General features: G+C 38.0%; 1 protein-coding gene across 1 annotated transcript; it reads left to right on the top strand.

Moving 5' to 3' along the window:
- The first annotated feature begins 1,452 nt into the window (after positions 1 to 1,452).
- On the top strand, positions 1,453 to 9,764 carry PRND (prion like protein doppel). Its single transcript, XM_023494685.2, has 2 exons — positions 1,453 to 1,557; positions 5,538 to 9,764. Exons 1-2 carry the CDS (start codon positions 1,485 to 1,487, stop codon positions 6,086 to 6,088), a joined length of 624 nt encoding a protein of 207 aa, XP_023350453.1. The 5' UTR covers positions 1,453 to 1,484; the 3' UTR covers positions 6,089 to 9,764.
- Positions 9,765 to 15,750: the final 5,986 nt, after the last annotated feature.

Below are 15,750 nucleotides of genomic sequence, written 5' to 3'. Positions count from 1 at the left end.
TTTTCTTTCAGGGTTGGGGGTGGAGTGGGAGATGGTTTTTTTTTAACATTTTTTCTTCATTTATTCAATCATTATTTTATTATATTAGGTATCAAGCATACATTTATCAAACAATTTATTTTGGGGGGTGAGATATTTTAAGCCCCTGTTTCCTTGTAGTTACATCATAGTCAGAACACTTAGAAAACCTTGAAAAATAGTTATGTATATAGCAGGACACAGATATCAGGACAAGAGAAAAGATGGGAAGTTAATTCATATCCCAGAGTTAACTTAAGAAGGCGTCAAAGAGCTGGATCACACAACCACACAGACAGGTAAATCAAGCCATGCAGCTAACAAGAGAGAAGAAAGTTGAGATGAGCAACTAACCTGAAATGGAGGACTAATTAAAGGGTTTTCACTCTGACAAGATCATAGAATGATCAGATTTAAAGTTGGCAGCTCTCTTAGACATCTTCAAAGATGTAGCTAGATGGTGCAATGGCTAGAACTAGTTGGCTCTGGAGTCTGGAGATTTAAGGTCAAATCTGAACTCCAACATTATCTCAGGAGTTCAGATTAGTTTTCATCAACTATATGATCCTCTATCTGCCTCATCTGAAAAATGGGAATCATAATACCATCTAACATAGTTGTTGTGCTGTTATGAGAATTAAATGTAAAGTATTTTGTAAACCCTGAAAATGCAATGTAAATGCTATTTAAAAAAAAAAGAAAGAAATTACCTATCTAATCATTTTATAAGGCAGGGGAGACCAGAGAAGTAGCTTATTCCATGTTGCATAGGTTTCCTGTTGTTTAGTCATGTCTGATTTTTCATGATCCCATTTGGGATTTTCTTGGCAAAAATATTGGAATAGTTTGACATTTCCTTCTCCAGCTTAACCATAGACAGATGAGGAAACAGACTAAAGAGTTAAGTGATTTCACCTGGGATCTAGAATTCAAACCTTCTTGTTCAGTCTTCTGGTTCCAATATTAGTGCTTTTTCTGCTACCCCCTATCAAGATGCCTACTGTGCTCCAAATTTGACCACTCAGAAGTTTCCAAGTACAGTAGGTTCTCCTCATCCTCCCAAAGTATTTAAAAAGTTGTTAACCAAATGCACTGCCTGGTAAATATCCACCTATAAAGGATGGCCCAAAGTCCTAGTACAACTTGATCATTCAACAGCAATTTAAAAACAATAACCAGTTTGAGATATTAATGGGGAAAATATTTTCTTTTAACTATTTTTTATTCTTACTTCCACAAAGGATGTTTAAATATGAGGCTCATTTTTTCTTTGACCCATTCTAAGGTTCTTACATCTTAGTCTTCAAAGAGGGAGTAACAAGAATGCCCATCTGGACAAAGAGGGAGATACCTAGGAGCTCTCAGATCAGTACTACCAGGAAGTGAATAATATCGTACCATATTTGGAGATGAGCATCAGTGCCACCTCCTTCTCATGCTATATAGTTGTTGTGTTACAACTGATAATGAACCAGTTCTGTGGGGAGACTTTTACTTCTTCTAAATCCCAAGGCAACTTTTTACAACAACGAATAAAAGGTAAGTGGCAACAAACCTCAAGATTGGCAACAGGGCTACATGGTAGCCAAAGAAGCTAGGGTAGCTCAGGCTCTGTTACCAGCTGGAGGCATGGAATAGAATGAATAATAGTTGCACTGTTTTCTGTTACAGTCAAACCATAGACAGAGGATAACATTCTGGGAATATTTTAGTAAAACTATCAACAACTTGAACTACATGTAAAAGTACTTTGAGAAGAAATGCTATTCAAAGATGCTTTGAAGGAACTAGGGATGTTTAACCTAGAAAAAAATGGTTCTAGAGAGAAAAAGAAAATCAATGTCAATCATTTTTAGGTCTGTGATATGGAAAGAATAAATCATTTTGTTCTGCTTGGCCTTAAGGGGAAGGACAAGGAACATTGGAACAAACAAGAAATTTGCTGAGAGGAGGATTTTGGTTCTATACAGAAAAATTTCCTAACAAATCTGCTTTGCCCCCAAAGCACTATGGTCTGACTTTGAAGGTAAAGAGTTCCTTTTTTTTTTTTTTCTGGAGAGTTTGGATAGTCTCCCATAAGGGAGATACAGAGAAAGGATTCCTGGGCAGGGATGAGTTAGAGTGGAAGGTTGCTGAAGTTCCTTCCAACCCTGAAATTTTAAGAATCTATCCCAGATGTTTCAAAAACTCTGATTGCTTATTTCAAATGAATCCTTGGAATCTTCCTTGGAGAAAACTCTTGAAAGTTTCAGTTTTAATTCTTTCTACCCATGATTAGGTTGGTGAAAATCTTTTGTTCTCTTCGGGAAAAATACAAATCATCCTCTGGGAAATGTATTGGTATTTGTGTACTCATTTTTTTTTTTTGGGGGGGGGGGGAAACGTAACCTCGGCTGTTCTTTTTTCCCAAGTCCTTGAGTTTGAAAAGGGCTCACTTTTAAGTTTTCTTGGCAGTTTTTTATGCAAATGATTCTATAATGGGTCAATTATTTCATTATCCTTATTTATCCTACCAAATGAGTGCAGAATCATTATGTGGGGTGTGACTACCTATTTCATGTTTTCTGAAGTAAATGAAAGTAGTTTTCATGTCTTGGTTTATAGAGAACACATCCAATTTTTACCTTGATTAGAGGTTTAAGGACCGTTGGTAAATAACTTTAATAGAACTGACATTGTACATAAATCGTCAAATGGGTTGGAATGAAAATGAATATAATGAACACATTCAAAAGCAAGCCTGGAGGAGGAGGCAGAAATTGAGCATTATTAATAATGACCAATTTCTCCCTCAATTAGTAAATTCAGGAAAGAACTTAGAGAGAAAACACTTTCTCATGTATCTACTGACTAATCTGAGGTCAATCGTTACTAGCAGTCACTAACCCTGAGTCCACCAACTGACGCAAGGCCAACCTTTTGATATCTCTAGACCAACACAAACATAAATGGATGAGTCAAGAGCAGCTTTGAAGTTCTGTAATGGGGTGTTCCAGATATCACCATGTTTTCCTTTTACTAGAATACAAATTATTGGCCCATAAAAAAGCACATAAGCCTATCTCATAGGAAAGAATCACCAAATATAGTAGTGGAATTTCACTCTCCAAGGCTTCAGCATGACTCTGCTATAACTTTATGTTGCATGAACTGTGGTCCCAGTTTCAAATAAGCAGCATGAAAATCTTGTATATTCTTAAATGAGGGCAGCTAGGTGGCTCAGTGGAGAAAGGGGCTTGGAATCAGGTATCCATTTTGAGAAGGACATTGACAAGTTGAGACATGAGCAAGATGGTAGAAGAATGTAGTCCAAACCATAAGGAATCAGGTGAAAGAAATGGGGATTTTATCATGGCAAAGAGAATGCATAATAGCTGCATATGAGCATTTAAAGATTATTTTGTGTAAGAAGAATAAGATTTACTTTTCTTGTTTTCAGATGACAAAACCAGAAGTAATAATAGAACTTGCAGGCATTTCAACTCAATTAAATTACATAATTACTAAATGTGCACTATGTATAAGGCTGGATATTAGGAACACAAGGTCCTCAGGGAACTTAAATTCTATTTTCTAATAATTAGGCCTTCCTGAAAGTGGAAGGGACATATTAAGAGGCCATTGATTCCCCCTATATTGGAAGTCTTTACACAGAGGCGGGATGACTCCTTCCTGGATGACAGTTGGAAAGAATCTCAAAAATCATGTAGTTCAAATGTCTCATTTTACAGATGAGTAACCCGAGGACTATGATTAAGTGACCTGCCCAAAATCATACATGTCTTAATATATATTAACCTCACAGATTCTCTGACTTCAGAATCAGTCTTCTTTGCTTTGAATTATCCTACAATGTTATGGACAAGTTTCCTATCCAGATACAACCTAGACTCAATGACTTCCTTCCTTCCTTCTTTCCTTCCTTCTTTCCTTCCTTCTTTCTTTCCTTCTTTCCTTCCTTTCTTCCTTCTTTCCTTCCTTCCTTCCTTCCTTCCTTCCTTCCTTCCTTCCTTCCTTCCTTCCTTCCTTCCTTCCTTCCTTCTTTCCTTCCTCCTTTTCTCCTTTCTTCTTTTTCTCCTCCCTCTTTCCCTCCTTTTCCTCCCTCCTTCCTTTCTTTCTCTCCTTCTGTCTGCATAGGATATCATACCCTATGTATGCTCTGTCTAGAGAAATATAAATTTTGATTGCTGAAATCTCACAAAATATCTTGGAGTTTACAGAGTAGATTTCTTTTTTTTTAAGCATCATGTCTAAAACCTAAATCACTCAGACTCCCACTTATTAATCAGCAATCAGTCCCAGCCCAAGTCTACCTTCATCATGAGGTTCTGATTGCCTCAGAAATAATATAAATAGTAATTGTTTTTGTTTTGATCAGAAACTCTGAAGGTCTTCCTGTCTCAGATATTTTTTTTTTACTAGAAATTATTATCTAGCCTTAATCAATGAATGGGCTTCAGACAAACTGAGACCTAGAAAAGATTTTAGCTTAAAAAGTCCAAGGCATAGCATTGCAAACCAGTCCATTGTGACTCATCCTGATCTATATCTAGCCACTGGATCCAGATGAGTCTGGAGGAGAAAGTGAGACAGGTGACTTTGCACACGCTTCCCTCACTTAATCCATGTCATCACATCAATATCATGGTCCTCTTTGAGAAGGACAAACAACAATCTAAGCTACCATTTCATTGTTATACAAGTTTTCAGAACTGAATTTTCATTCCTTTATTTTCTATTCAGCTATGGAAAATACTCTTTAGGAAGAGGAAAACAGCAGCCAGCCTTCCACAGAGCCTCCAGGAGACGCATTTCTCACTCTCTCCATGCTAGCCAGTACAGATGTGATCATTCATATTTTGATGTTAGTTTAAGTCTGACAAAACTCTTTTCTCACAACAATTAGATAAGGTAGGTGTTCCTCTCCCCATTTCAAAAATGAAGAAACTGATTCTTTTTGGCCTGAAGTGATTTGTCTATGATCATATTCAATTCTAGTCAAAAATTGCTTATTAAGCACCTACTATGTTCAAGGGTCTGTGTATGATTCTGGTGACTCAAAGTCAAAAATGAAAGTCACTGCCCTTAAGAAGCTTACATCATCCTGGGGGCTTCTGGGTGCCCTGGTGGATGGAACATAGAGTCAGAAAGACTTGAATTCAAATACGATCTCTAACACTTACTAGTTAGTTGTGCGATTCTGAACATTTTACTTCTATCAGCCTTAGTTTCCTCATCTGTCAAATAGATATAATAACACCTAGGTCAAAAATTGCCCCACCTAAGTATTTTAACTCCCAAGTTTCAGAAATTTTCCACTAAATCATGCTCACTCTAGTACAACCAATTTGCTTCTTTTAATTCATTTCAATAACACAACAAATATATATTAAGCATTTACATTCAGGGTCCTGGGATATGGCCTTAAATTACTAATCCAGCTCTTTCCACTACTGAGAAGGAATGTCTCATAATTTACAAGATTAAGGAAAATTAATCATTACTTTTTGCATTTTCAGGTTTTTATACAATGAGGACACCTTTGGAGACTTGGTGGATAGCCATTTTCTTCACTCTGCTCTTTAGCGACCTCTCCTTGGTCAAGGCCAAAGGTATAAGGCAGAGGAACAAGTCAAACAGGAAAAGCTTGCAAACCAATCGAGCCAACCCAACCAGAGAACAGCCCTCAAAGATACTCCAGGGCACTTTCATCAGGAAAGGCAGAAAGCTCTCCATCAATTTTGGGGAGGAGGGAAATAGCTACTATGAGGCCCATTACAAACTCTTCCCTGATGAAATCCATTATGTTGGGTGCGCTGAGTCCAGTGTAACAAAGGATGTCTTCATCAGCAATTGTGTGAATGTCACTCACACAGCCAACAAGCTGGAACCCCCAGAAGAAAGAAATTCAAGTGCTATTTACTCCAGGGTGCTGGAACAATTAATAAAGGAATTATGTGCCCTCAAGTACTGTGAATTTGGGATGCAGATAGGAGCTGGCTTTCGACTTTCTTTAGATCAATCCATGATGGTCTACCTGATGATTCTGGCATTCTTTATAGTAAAATAAACAAACACATTGACTGAGGAGGACAGATTGGGTTGAACAAGCAAGCCACAGGCAAAAGACCTAGTTATCCTAGACCTCCTTCTTCCCCTTTACAAACAAAACAAACTACCAAACAGTAGTGAGTGTTGTATGCCATAGACAATGTGCTTTTTTGTTCCACAAAAGCGTACTCAAAATATTCATTTCATGCTTAAAATATTCCATGCTTCTTACTCTAATGTCCATCAGGATGCCTTTCAACTTGGACCCTCAAGGCTAGGCCAGCAGATTCCAACATCTGTCAGGTTCTACAAAGGTGTAAAGAATTCAAGCACAGATTTAGTGGCAGGTTGTATCCCTATCCAAGGACCAGGCTGGCTTAATCTAAAGAGTCTCAGTGCTAGAAGATTGACCACCAAATGATAACTTCTTTTGGTCAATGAGGGAAACTATTGAACGCTGTTAACATGATCTAGAGGAACTTCGATCTGCCTCAGTAGGAGATCCCAATGAAACCACAGATCTGTTGTAGTTACTAAATGTATACTTAACTCCAAAACAATGACTTGTGAGCCTTTTTAAAGAAACTTTTCTCTATTCAATCTGGACCAGTTCCTTTTGCCACCAGAGAAAGATGGTGATGAGAATTATTAGGAAGAAACAACAATGCTTTAAAAGAGATACCAATAGATACTACATGCATTTACTGGGAATGAGAGCACAGACAGTGCCATCACATTAAAAATGTCAGCACCCCAAAAGACTAGCCCATGGACTCCTAGTAGTTCATGAATTACATATGGAGAAAATCCAAAGTATCAATTATACTTTAAAGTAAGTTTGTTATAAAGAGCATGTATAGGTATACAGCTATTGTTATTTTTTTGATGTTGGATTGCCCACTATTTGCAGTGTTCTTACCAAGGATAAGCTAGAGAAATACTTAATGTTGATGGTACCTCACTCTTCCATTCTTCCATAGCTCTTATTCTTTCTCATATTTTTATGGCAAATGGAACAATATCTGACTAGGGAGATGTGGGACAGTTAAGCACAAAAAAGACAATCTCCAATCTCCTGAATGCCTGGCACACTGACAAAAGTAATTGTGTCCACTATTAACAATTTAATCATAGAAGCAGATGGTATAGTCACTATGTTCTATGTCCATAGCTTCTCTCTGATTTAAGGGAGCATCTGACCATCAAATCTAATTGCAAAAGAACCTCTGTGGACTAACAGCTACTAGCAGATAGCAGCTAGACTCTCTTGGTTCATTTTGATGCCCCAATTAAATGTCATATTTCTGAGAAAGAAATGAACATTTATGGTTTGTGGCTGGAATTTCTAGTCCTGGACATATCTCAGCATTGGAGAGAACTGGTCTTTAGAGAAGAAATAATGGATTTTTAAAAAATCTCTAAATGTTTATAACAGTAAATTGCTTCAAGCACCTTTGTACAGTATATTTCCTGAACTTGCTGCCTACTCTCATTCTAAAAATATTAGCTTAGGAAATCAGATTTTAGAAGAACAACAGATTTGACTTGGACATTATGTATCTTATGGCAGAAGAAAAAGTTTTTGATCAGTTATTTACAGTGGAAAAGGATTTTAGTTGAGTAATAGGCTGGATTCATATCTTTGTTTTTCTACTTATTGTATGACCTGGGGTACATAACCTTCCTTAGTTTCAAATTCCTCATCTGAGAAGTGAGGGCAAGGATATTTGCTCTATCTTGCAGAATATTTGTAAATAAGATATTTTTAAGCTATTAAGTATTCTAGAAGGGTAAACCATTATTTGCAGCAAATTAGAGATGCTCAGGTAATGCCTATAATAATTACAAAATGCTCATCTTGGCTCTATTACCATTATCACCCCCTCCACACTTGTAAAGAGAGAGTAGGTTAATTCTGTGCATTCCTTTAGGGCCCTGAACTTTTGGAGCTAACTTAAATACTTAAATGGATCCAGAATGGGATTGATTTGGAGGTTTCTTCCAATGATGCAGTCCATAACCAGATATAAGACTTTTGTTAACTCTACTTTACAGTCTTGCCTATAAATCAACTTTAAGCTAGCTGATAAATGTAACCATAGAGTGTTATCAAAAGTTTGTTATATCCTGAGGGAGAAATCATTATTCTGTCACCTCCCCACTTGCAGGCCCCTCAGGAGAGGATGGATGTATCTTTAGCTTTTCCCTGATTGACCAGATTTCACTATCTCTATCCATGGTACTAGCATTGATGAGGAAACAAAGGTTTGTGGCCATTGATTTCTTTTAAATAAAAGGGAACAGATAAATCATTAACAGGATGGAAAGTGAAAGGACAAATGGTCACAGCTTGTAGGCTATAGCAGTGGCCATTGCCAAGTGCTTTTGATCACAGAAGCAGAAAATTACTTTTCTACTTGGATTCCTTCTCACTCATGGAAAGAATGGAGAGATAAGCCTTAAAGGAGTTGCTCATTTAAAAGCATAACAACTTTCCTCAACTCAGCTGAAGGGGAAGAAGGTAATGTCTCTGAGGGGTGCTTGGATTATCTCACTGTAGACCTTAATCAAGGCAACACTTACCCTCATCAGCCTAAACCCCTGCAGTTCAGCTGTCTGCTACCATCTTTCTGAAGATAAAGGCTGGGGAGGGACAAAACATATGAGTTTTTGGCTTCCAAGGTGGAGAACATTATATAAACCAAAATCTGTCTCCCAGAATTCTTCAGGCAAAATCCTTCAATCTCTCAGTTCTACATCAGTGCTGATGAATTCTGGGAAAGTGTCATATACCCCTTGGCAATACCAATGCAAATTTATGTGAATTATATATTAACATTTGTATTATACGGCAATGATTTAAAGAAGTTTATGGTAAAGATGATGAATGGGCAGTACAATTTTCCAAACTTGATTTGGTCCAGTTTTGCTTAAAGCTAGATATTGTTAGGTCTTGCCTCACATTCTGATGTAAATAGGAATTTCCCAATGGGCAGTTTATATGCTCAATTGTTATAGGGAATTAATGCCAAGAACCACAGTTCATTTAACAGCTTGTTCTGTAAGATTCAGAAACGTGCTTTCAATTAAGGGAGAACTGACATGTGGTCTGTTCCCCTACATTAGCCTGCACATGCTCATCTAGAAAGAACATTTCCTTGGACTCCTCTCTTTTCCTTTAGGGCAAGAGCTAATGGAAATACTACCCCAAGGTGTGCCTGAATACGTGTCCAAACATGTATATCTGTGGTCCCCTAAAACCTAGAGCAAATAAAAGGTTTAATTTACTCTTAATCCTACTGGTAATGAGGCCATAAATATTGGATTCACTCCTAACCACCACCAAGTTTTCCTTTCAAATGTCCAAGCCTCAATAAAGGATGGAAGCTTTCAATAGGAGGAAAAAATCTCAAAAGGTTTTCTGCTCCTCACTTGTCTGTCTGTCTGTCTGTCTGTCTATCTATCTATCTATGGGACTTTGGGACTTTTCCACTATGTAATCATTGGGAAAACATCATCCTGCAAGATTTCATCACCATGGGAACTCCATCTTATCAATATCTTCTATTCTTCTGACTGGAGAGTGGGGCTATAAACTCTAAATATTTCACTTAAAGAAGGAATTCAGCTCAGATCTTATTTCTTACCTGGGATAAGGTCAGGGTGGCATTCTTTCTTAGTTTAAAATAAATATGTGACAAATTCACAATAGCCATTCTCTATGGCAAAAGATAGGTTTATTTAGGAGGAGAGGTTACAGACAAAATGAAGATGTAAAATAGGTAAATATGAAATGGATTTGGGAGAGCAATAGGAGCTTGGAAGAATCCATTAAAAAAATATGCTTGAGTATGCTAGTGATTGGAAAGTTAAATCCATAGAAGAGTTTAAAAGTTTAACCAGAGTTAGCTATAGTAAGAAGAAAGGTACCATTAAAGAGGGACGGAGGGGGAGGGACAGAGGGAGAAAGAGAAAGAGAGTGAGAGTGAGATCGAAGGAGGGAGGGAGGGAGGAAGGAAGGAAGGAAGTATCTTAGTCTTGGAAAGGACATAGCAAAAATCTTTATGAGCAGATCTTTTTTAAGGGAAATACAACTTTGGGGGTTTCTCAGGGAAGGATGGGAAATATCAGGGAAGAATTTGGTATCTCAGAAGGAAGCAAGGAGGAGCTAGGTGGAATGCACCTGGCAGACCAGGTCCCAGACCTGTCTAAAGATATGCTAATGAATATCTTAAAGGTTGCTTGAAGATGCTCAGAGGTTTGAGGGACAGACAGTGGAAGTTGGTAAAAAATCCATTCTTACAAATCACGCTATACAAACAGGATAATTTGGGACTTGGTTATGCCTGATAATAGCCTCCTGACAAGAGGAAAGTAAGCTCTCAGCACTGCTTTGGGACTTTTTAGCAGGCCCTCACTTTTCTTTCCCCACCTCTTTCCAGTTTTCTTTTGTGTATTTTCTTCCCTAATTTGATTGTAAGCTCTGAGGGCACGGATTATGTCTTGTTTCTAAATTTCTATTCCTAGAACTTAGTACAGGGCTTAATAAATGTTAATGACTGACTGAATAAATTTATTTTCAAAACATAAAGTCTATCTATCCCTCCCTGAATTGTACCCTTTTCATTTCCCTGGAGCTGAAAGAATTTTAGAAATCTCCTAGTGCTATCTCCTCATTCTACAGATAAAGCCTCCAAAAGCAACATATTTTGCCCAAAACCATAGCAGTACTCAGCCTCTGAGCTATAGATTCAAGCCTAGGTACTTATATTTTACATTCAATATTCACCCTACTGCACCATAGGAAAGCAGCATCAGGTCTCCAGGACATTACCTGACTCAATAGTATGTTTCCTAAATGAAGCTGTCAGACTAAGAGGTTGTGAACTTGAGGTTGAGTCCATGTTTCTATTGTTAGAAGCCATTTAAAATTCCAACTCTGTACTACCTTGATTGTATAGCAGGATCCCATAGAAGCATGGCCCTTGGTATCTTCCTATTCAATAGACAAAGAAATTGAGTTATAAATCAGAGATATAGCTAAGAATTATATACTGAAGTCCTAGAAATAGGGAAGAATGTTCAACTAAAACCCCAAGTAAAGTACAAATGCCCCAAATTGAGCATATACCCTAAAAACCTGAGTGATAATAAAACTGTTTCTGGGGTATTCTTATAAATGTTTAACCACTGGCTCTGAAAAAAAGTACCCATAACAAGCTTTTAAGTTTAATTTACATTATTAACATTTTCTCCATTGCTTTCTTAAGTCTAGACAATCAATAAAACAATAAAAAAAAAACCTCCTCGGTTTATTGTATTTGCCAATTTTTAGGACCATTCCTGGTATGCTCTGGAGAACTGGTTCCAACACAACTCTGTCCCAAATCTAAACAAACCCAACAGTTGGGAATCAAAAGAAAAAGAATCTGGATTCCTTTTATCCTGTCCTAACAGTCCACACCAAAAGTTAGCATTTACAGAAAATATCACTATTAATAAAACATTTCCAAATGGCAACCTACGATTCAGAGTTTCAAGGGACTTAAGGGTCACATATGCTTTCCTACTCACTCACACTCTGGCTTTGGGTTCACTGGCTCCTTCACACTTCACATTACAGGTGATCTCTTTTTCTGTGCATAGAATACTAAAACCTTAAAAGAAGGTAATCAGATATGGGCACCAATATTCAACCAGCTGGATAGCCAATACCCAGAGGTACTAGATGAAAAATGCATTTCTCCCCATCTCCATGTCTTCCATTCACCATCCATACAAAAGGATTATCTACTAAGCAGCCTGAAAGATTAAAATAATGAGATAGGGAGGAATACTGCTTCATTAATATTTAGATAATACTATGTGGAAGGCATAGCTCTAAGACACTAAAAAAATTTTTTTCCAGAGCTGATTTTACTCATCTTAATGCCATTTTTGCAGAGATAAAAAGTGCTCTCTTAAATATTGCAGCGGTCCAACTAACATCATGGAGTAAGTGACCAATGGAGACACTATTTATTCTTTGTTCTGGATGATCATCACCATAATACTCATGAAAAACTCTTTTCCCAAGATTGAAACTACCCATTCTTGCCACTTGTCCTAATGGTGGGAATCGGAGGGACCTTAGACATTTTAACAATCTCCCTAATCTCCCTCACCTCAAATGCTTCCATATCCAACTCTACTTCAGAAGCTCAACCACAGAAAAAATTAGAGAATGAAAACACTAAATCATTAGAGGGTGAAATGAACCAGATTGAGATCTTCCCATGCAATCCTACCCATTTATTAAATACTATATCTTCATCCCACCCACCCACACCAAGAATAAACTGTCCAGTGAAACTAATATCACCAAAGAACTACATGAGTAAAAAGTGATGAGACGAGCAAGAATCTAGGAAAGTTTCATTGTAGCAACTGGAATTACCTCAAAGTCTAGCTCTGGTTGAAATAAAAAAACATAAAAAGCAGATAAAAAGCTGTATATTTTCTTGTTCTATTATTTAGATTTGTGATTCACAGATCAGTGATTTTGTCAGTGTGGAAACATCTTCTAAGGACACAGATAATGCCCCTTCCATGCCTTGGTAGATGACTTTCAATCATTCTATAGCCAACTCACTAGGGATAAGCCCCTTCATATTTAATTAAATTGGTCTTTGAACAACAGATCAAATATCCCATCCTTCCCCTAAACATTAAGTTAAGTACATTCCCATTGCTGTGATTGCAAAAAAAAAAAAAATAATAATCCATTTCCTGATAACCATCATTTGGGGATGTCTATCTCTGTACCAAATTAGAATTTTAGTCAATACAAATGCACTGGCTGTCATTGAACATGTCCCAGAGTTTGGGCTCCACTGATACAGTTATAGAGAACCCAAGGTCATCCCCACTCCATACTCTGCAAGAGAACTCCATTACTTTCTGTAATGAAGATTTATTTTCAACATCTTATCAGGGACTAGCTACAATAATTTTAAACCATGTCACTGGGATTGCAGGTTGAAATGAGGGGTTATAACTCAAAGCATTTCATATCTAAACAAAGGATCAAAAAAAAAAAAAGTGAGAAGACCAAAAGTAACTAGTTTCTAATTATATACATATATTGTCTTTCATTAAGGAGATGAAAGGGTTTGAAGAGTACTACTTAATTTATCTATATCATATCATAATATCACAGAGACATAACTATTACCTTCAAAGTCCAGACCAAAATAAATTCACCCAAAGCCATAAAGCATGGCCACCCCATGACTGGGAATGGGGTGTAGACCTAGATCTCTGGGAACAAAATAAGTAAGGCTCGCCATTGCTTCCCTCTGCTCTATGGGTAATGCTGGGTCACTTATGCATAAATATACCTATACATGTGTGTCTCTATACATACATACATATATGTAGCACATGTGTATGTATGTGTATATTGGAATTGTACTGTTATAATACCATTGCTAAGCCCTTTGGTGTCTCATTATGTTATGGAGAGGATGACTCTGGGGTAAGAGAAGCAGGAGCTCTGGAAGGTCTTACCAAGGTGAACAGGTTTCTAGTACAGGTTGGGGGATTGGCAGTTCATATGAATCAACAAAGATCCTAGAGAGAATATGGAGACAGGCACATGCCCAGAAAGTTGGCCACCCCTTAATGATTTCTTTTCAGTCACAATAAATATGAAAGCAATTCACCTAGTGAATGGGGAAAGGGAGGGGAAAGAGAAGGTACTGGTCTTCAGGGGCTTGTTACTATGGCTTTCTTCAGGACATAGGTACTCTGCAGCCTTACCCTGCAGCTGTCTCATGCCCTTCCTGCTCTTTGCCTCTCTGCCATCCCCATCTCATCTCTCATACTCTGGTCCTCTTTGTCTCCTTTATGGAATGGCTCCAAATTCCTCTGGACCAGCCTAGACCCATCCTTTCCTTCAGGACTTGGCTCAGAACATGCCATGGCTAATGAAAGAAGTATTTCCTACCTCCTCACTTGGGCAAAAATTGTTCCATATATCTTCTTAATTTGATCAAGTTCCTAAGTTATATCTTAAACATCTGTCATCTCTCCCAAAATGAGTATAAATTCTCTGATGGCCGGGAAGAACAACAATAAAAGCCAAGTAGTGTAGTGGAAAGAATTCTGGGTTTGGAGCCAGATCTAGGGTTCCAGCCTTAGTTCTGTTGCTACCTGTGCCATCTTGGACCACTCACTCTTCTCTTTTCCTTATCTATAAAATGAGGAATCTGGACTAGACAATCTCTAGGGTTCCTTTCTGGCCTCTTAGTCTTTTTACTGTTTACTCAACCCCATCCCAGCCCTATCCCCAGACTCTGTGATCTGGCCTTTTTGCCTTTCTTCAAACAACTCCACTGGCTGTGCCCCATGCCTGGAATGCTCACTCTCTCTCCTCATCATCTCTGCCAAGAAAGCTCTCTTCACATCTCCATCTCCTGGCTTCCCCTACTTCCTTCAAGTTCCAGCTAAAATTCCCCCTCTTCCAAGAAGCTTTTCCAATCCTATTTAATTCTAGTGCCTTATTTTTTTGTTGATTATCTCCAATTTATCTTCTATTTATCTTGTATACACGTGGTTATTTTATGTCTCCTGCCCCATTAGACTTTTTGTTTCTTGAGGGTAGGGACCATCTTTGGTCTTTCTTCCTATAACCCGGCCCTTAGACTGGTCCTGGCACATAGTGCAATGCAACCCTTTTCTTTTCTGCTGCCCCCGAATTGTGCTCTCATCAGCATTTCAGAAACATGCCCTTTAAACTTGAGCCAGAACCACTGAGGCATGATGCAACTGGATTCAAGGCAATCTGACTCCCCTTCTTCTCTGACCTCCCAACCACATGAAAGCACTCTGAGATACAGTCAAACTCCAATCTTAGCTGAGACACATTTCCAGAGCCAAACCGTAAGCCACAATGGATATTTACAGGTACCTCCCTTGATTGTATCAGAATCAACCAAAGGGAATTGGGACAATGTCAAAATCCTACTGCCTCAATGAAGTCAAAGAGCAAATTTCTGCAGCATTTTCAGGTTACAAAACCCTTCTACCACAATGGACAGTACTGTTACCCCACTGTATGGGAAAAGGAGACAAGCACTTATTAAGCACCTACTATGATGCAGGCATTATGCTTAGGGCTTTACCAAAAACCCATTTGATCCTTACAACAACCCTTAGAGATGGATGTTATTATTATTGCCATTTTATAGTTGAGGAATCAGAAATAGAAAAAGATTAAGTAGCTTGCTCAGAAACACACAGCTAGCAAATATCTGAGGACATATTTGAACTCAGGTCTTCTAGACTCCCGGGTCACTGTGTCACAAAGGTGTCCTTGTGCCTGGAGAGACTTACACGAACTGATGCTGAGTGAAATGAGCAGGACCAGATCATTATATACTTCAACAACAATACTAGATGATGACCAGTTCTGATGGATCAGGCCATCCTCAGCAACGAGATCAACCAAATCATTTCTAATGGAGCAGTAATGAACTGAACTAGCTATGCCCAGAAAAAGAACTCTGGGAGATGACTAAAAACCATTACATTGAATTCCCAATCCCTATATTTATGCACACATGCATTTTTGATTTCCTTCACAAGCTAATTGTACAATAATTCAGAGTCTGATTCTTTTTGTACAGCAAAATAATGTTT

This window comes from Sarcophilus harrisii, chromosome 2 (assembly GCF_902635505.1).
Source record: "Sarcophilus harrisii chromosome 2, mSarHar1.11, whole genome shotgun sequence".
Classification (NCBI taxonomy): domain Eukaryota; kingdom Metazoa; phylum Chordata; class Mammalia; order Dasyuromorphia; family Dasyuridae; genus Sarcophilus; species Sarcophilus harrisii.
This window is presented reverse-complemented; position numbering and strand designations above follow the sequence as displayed.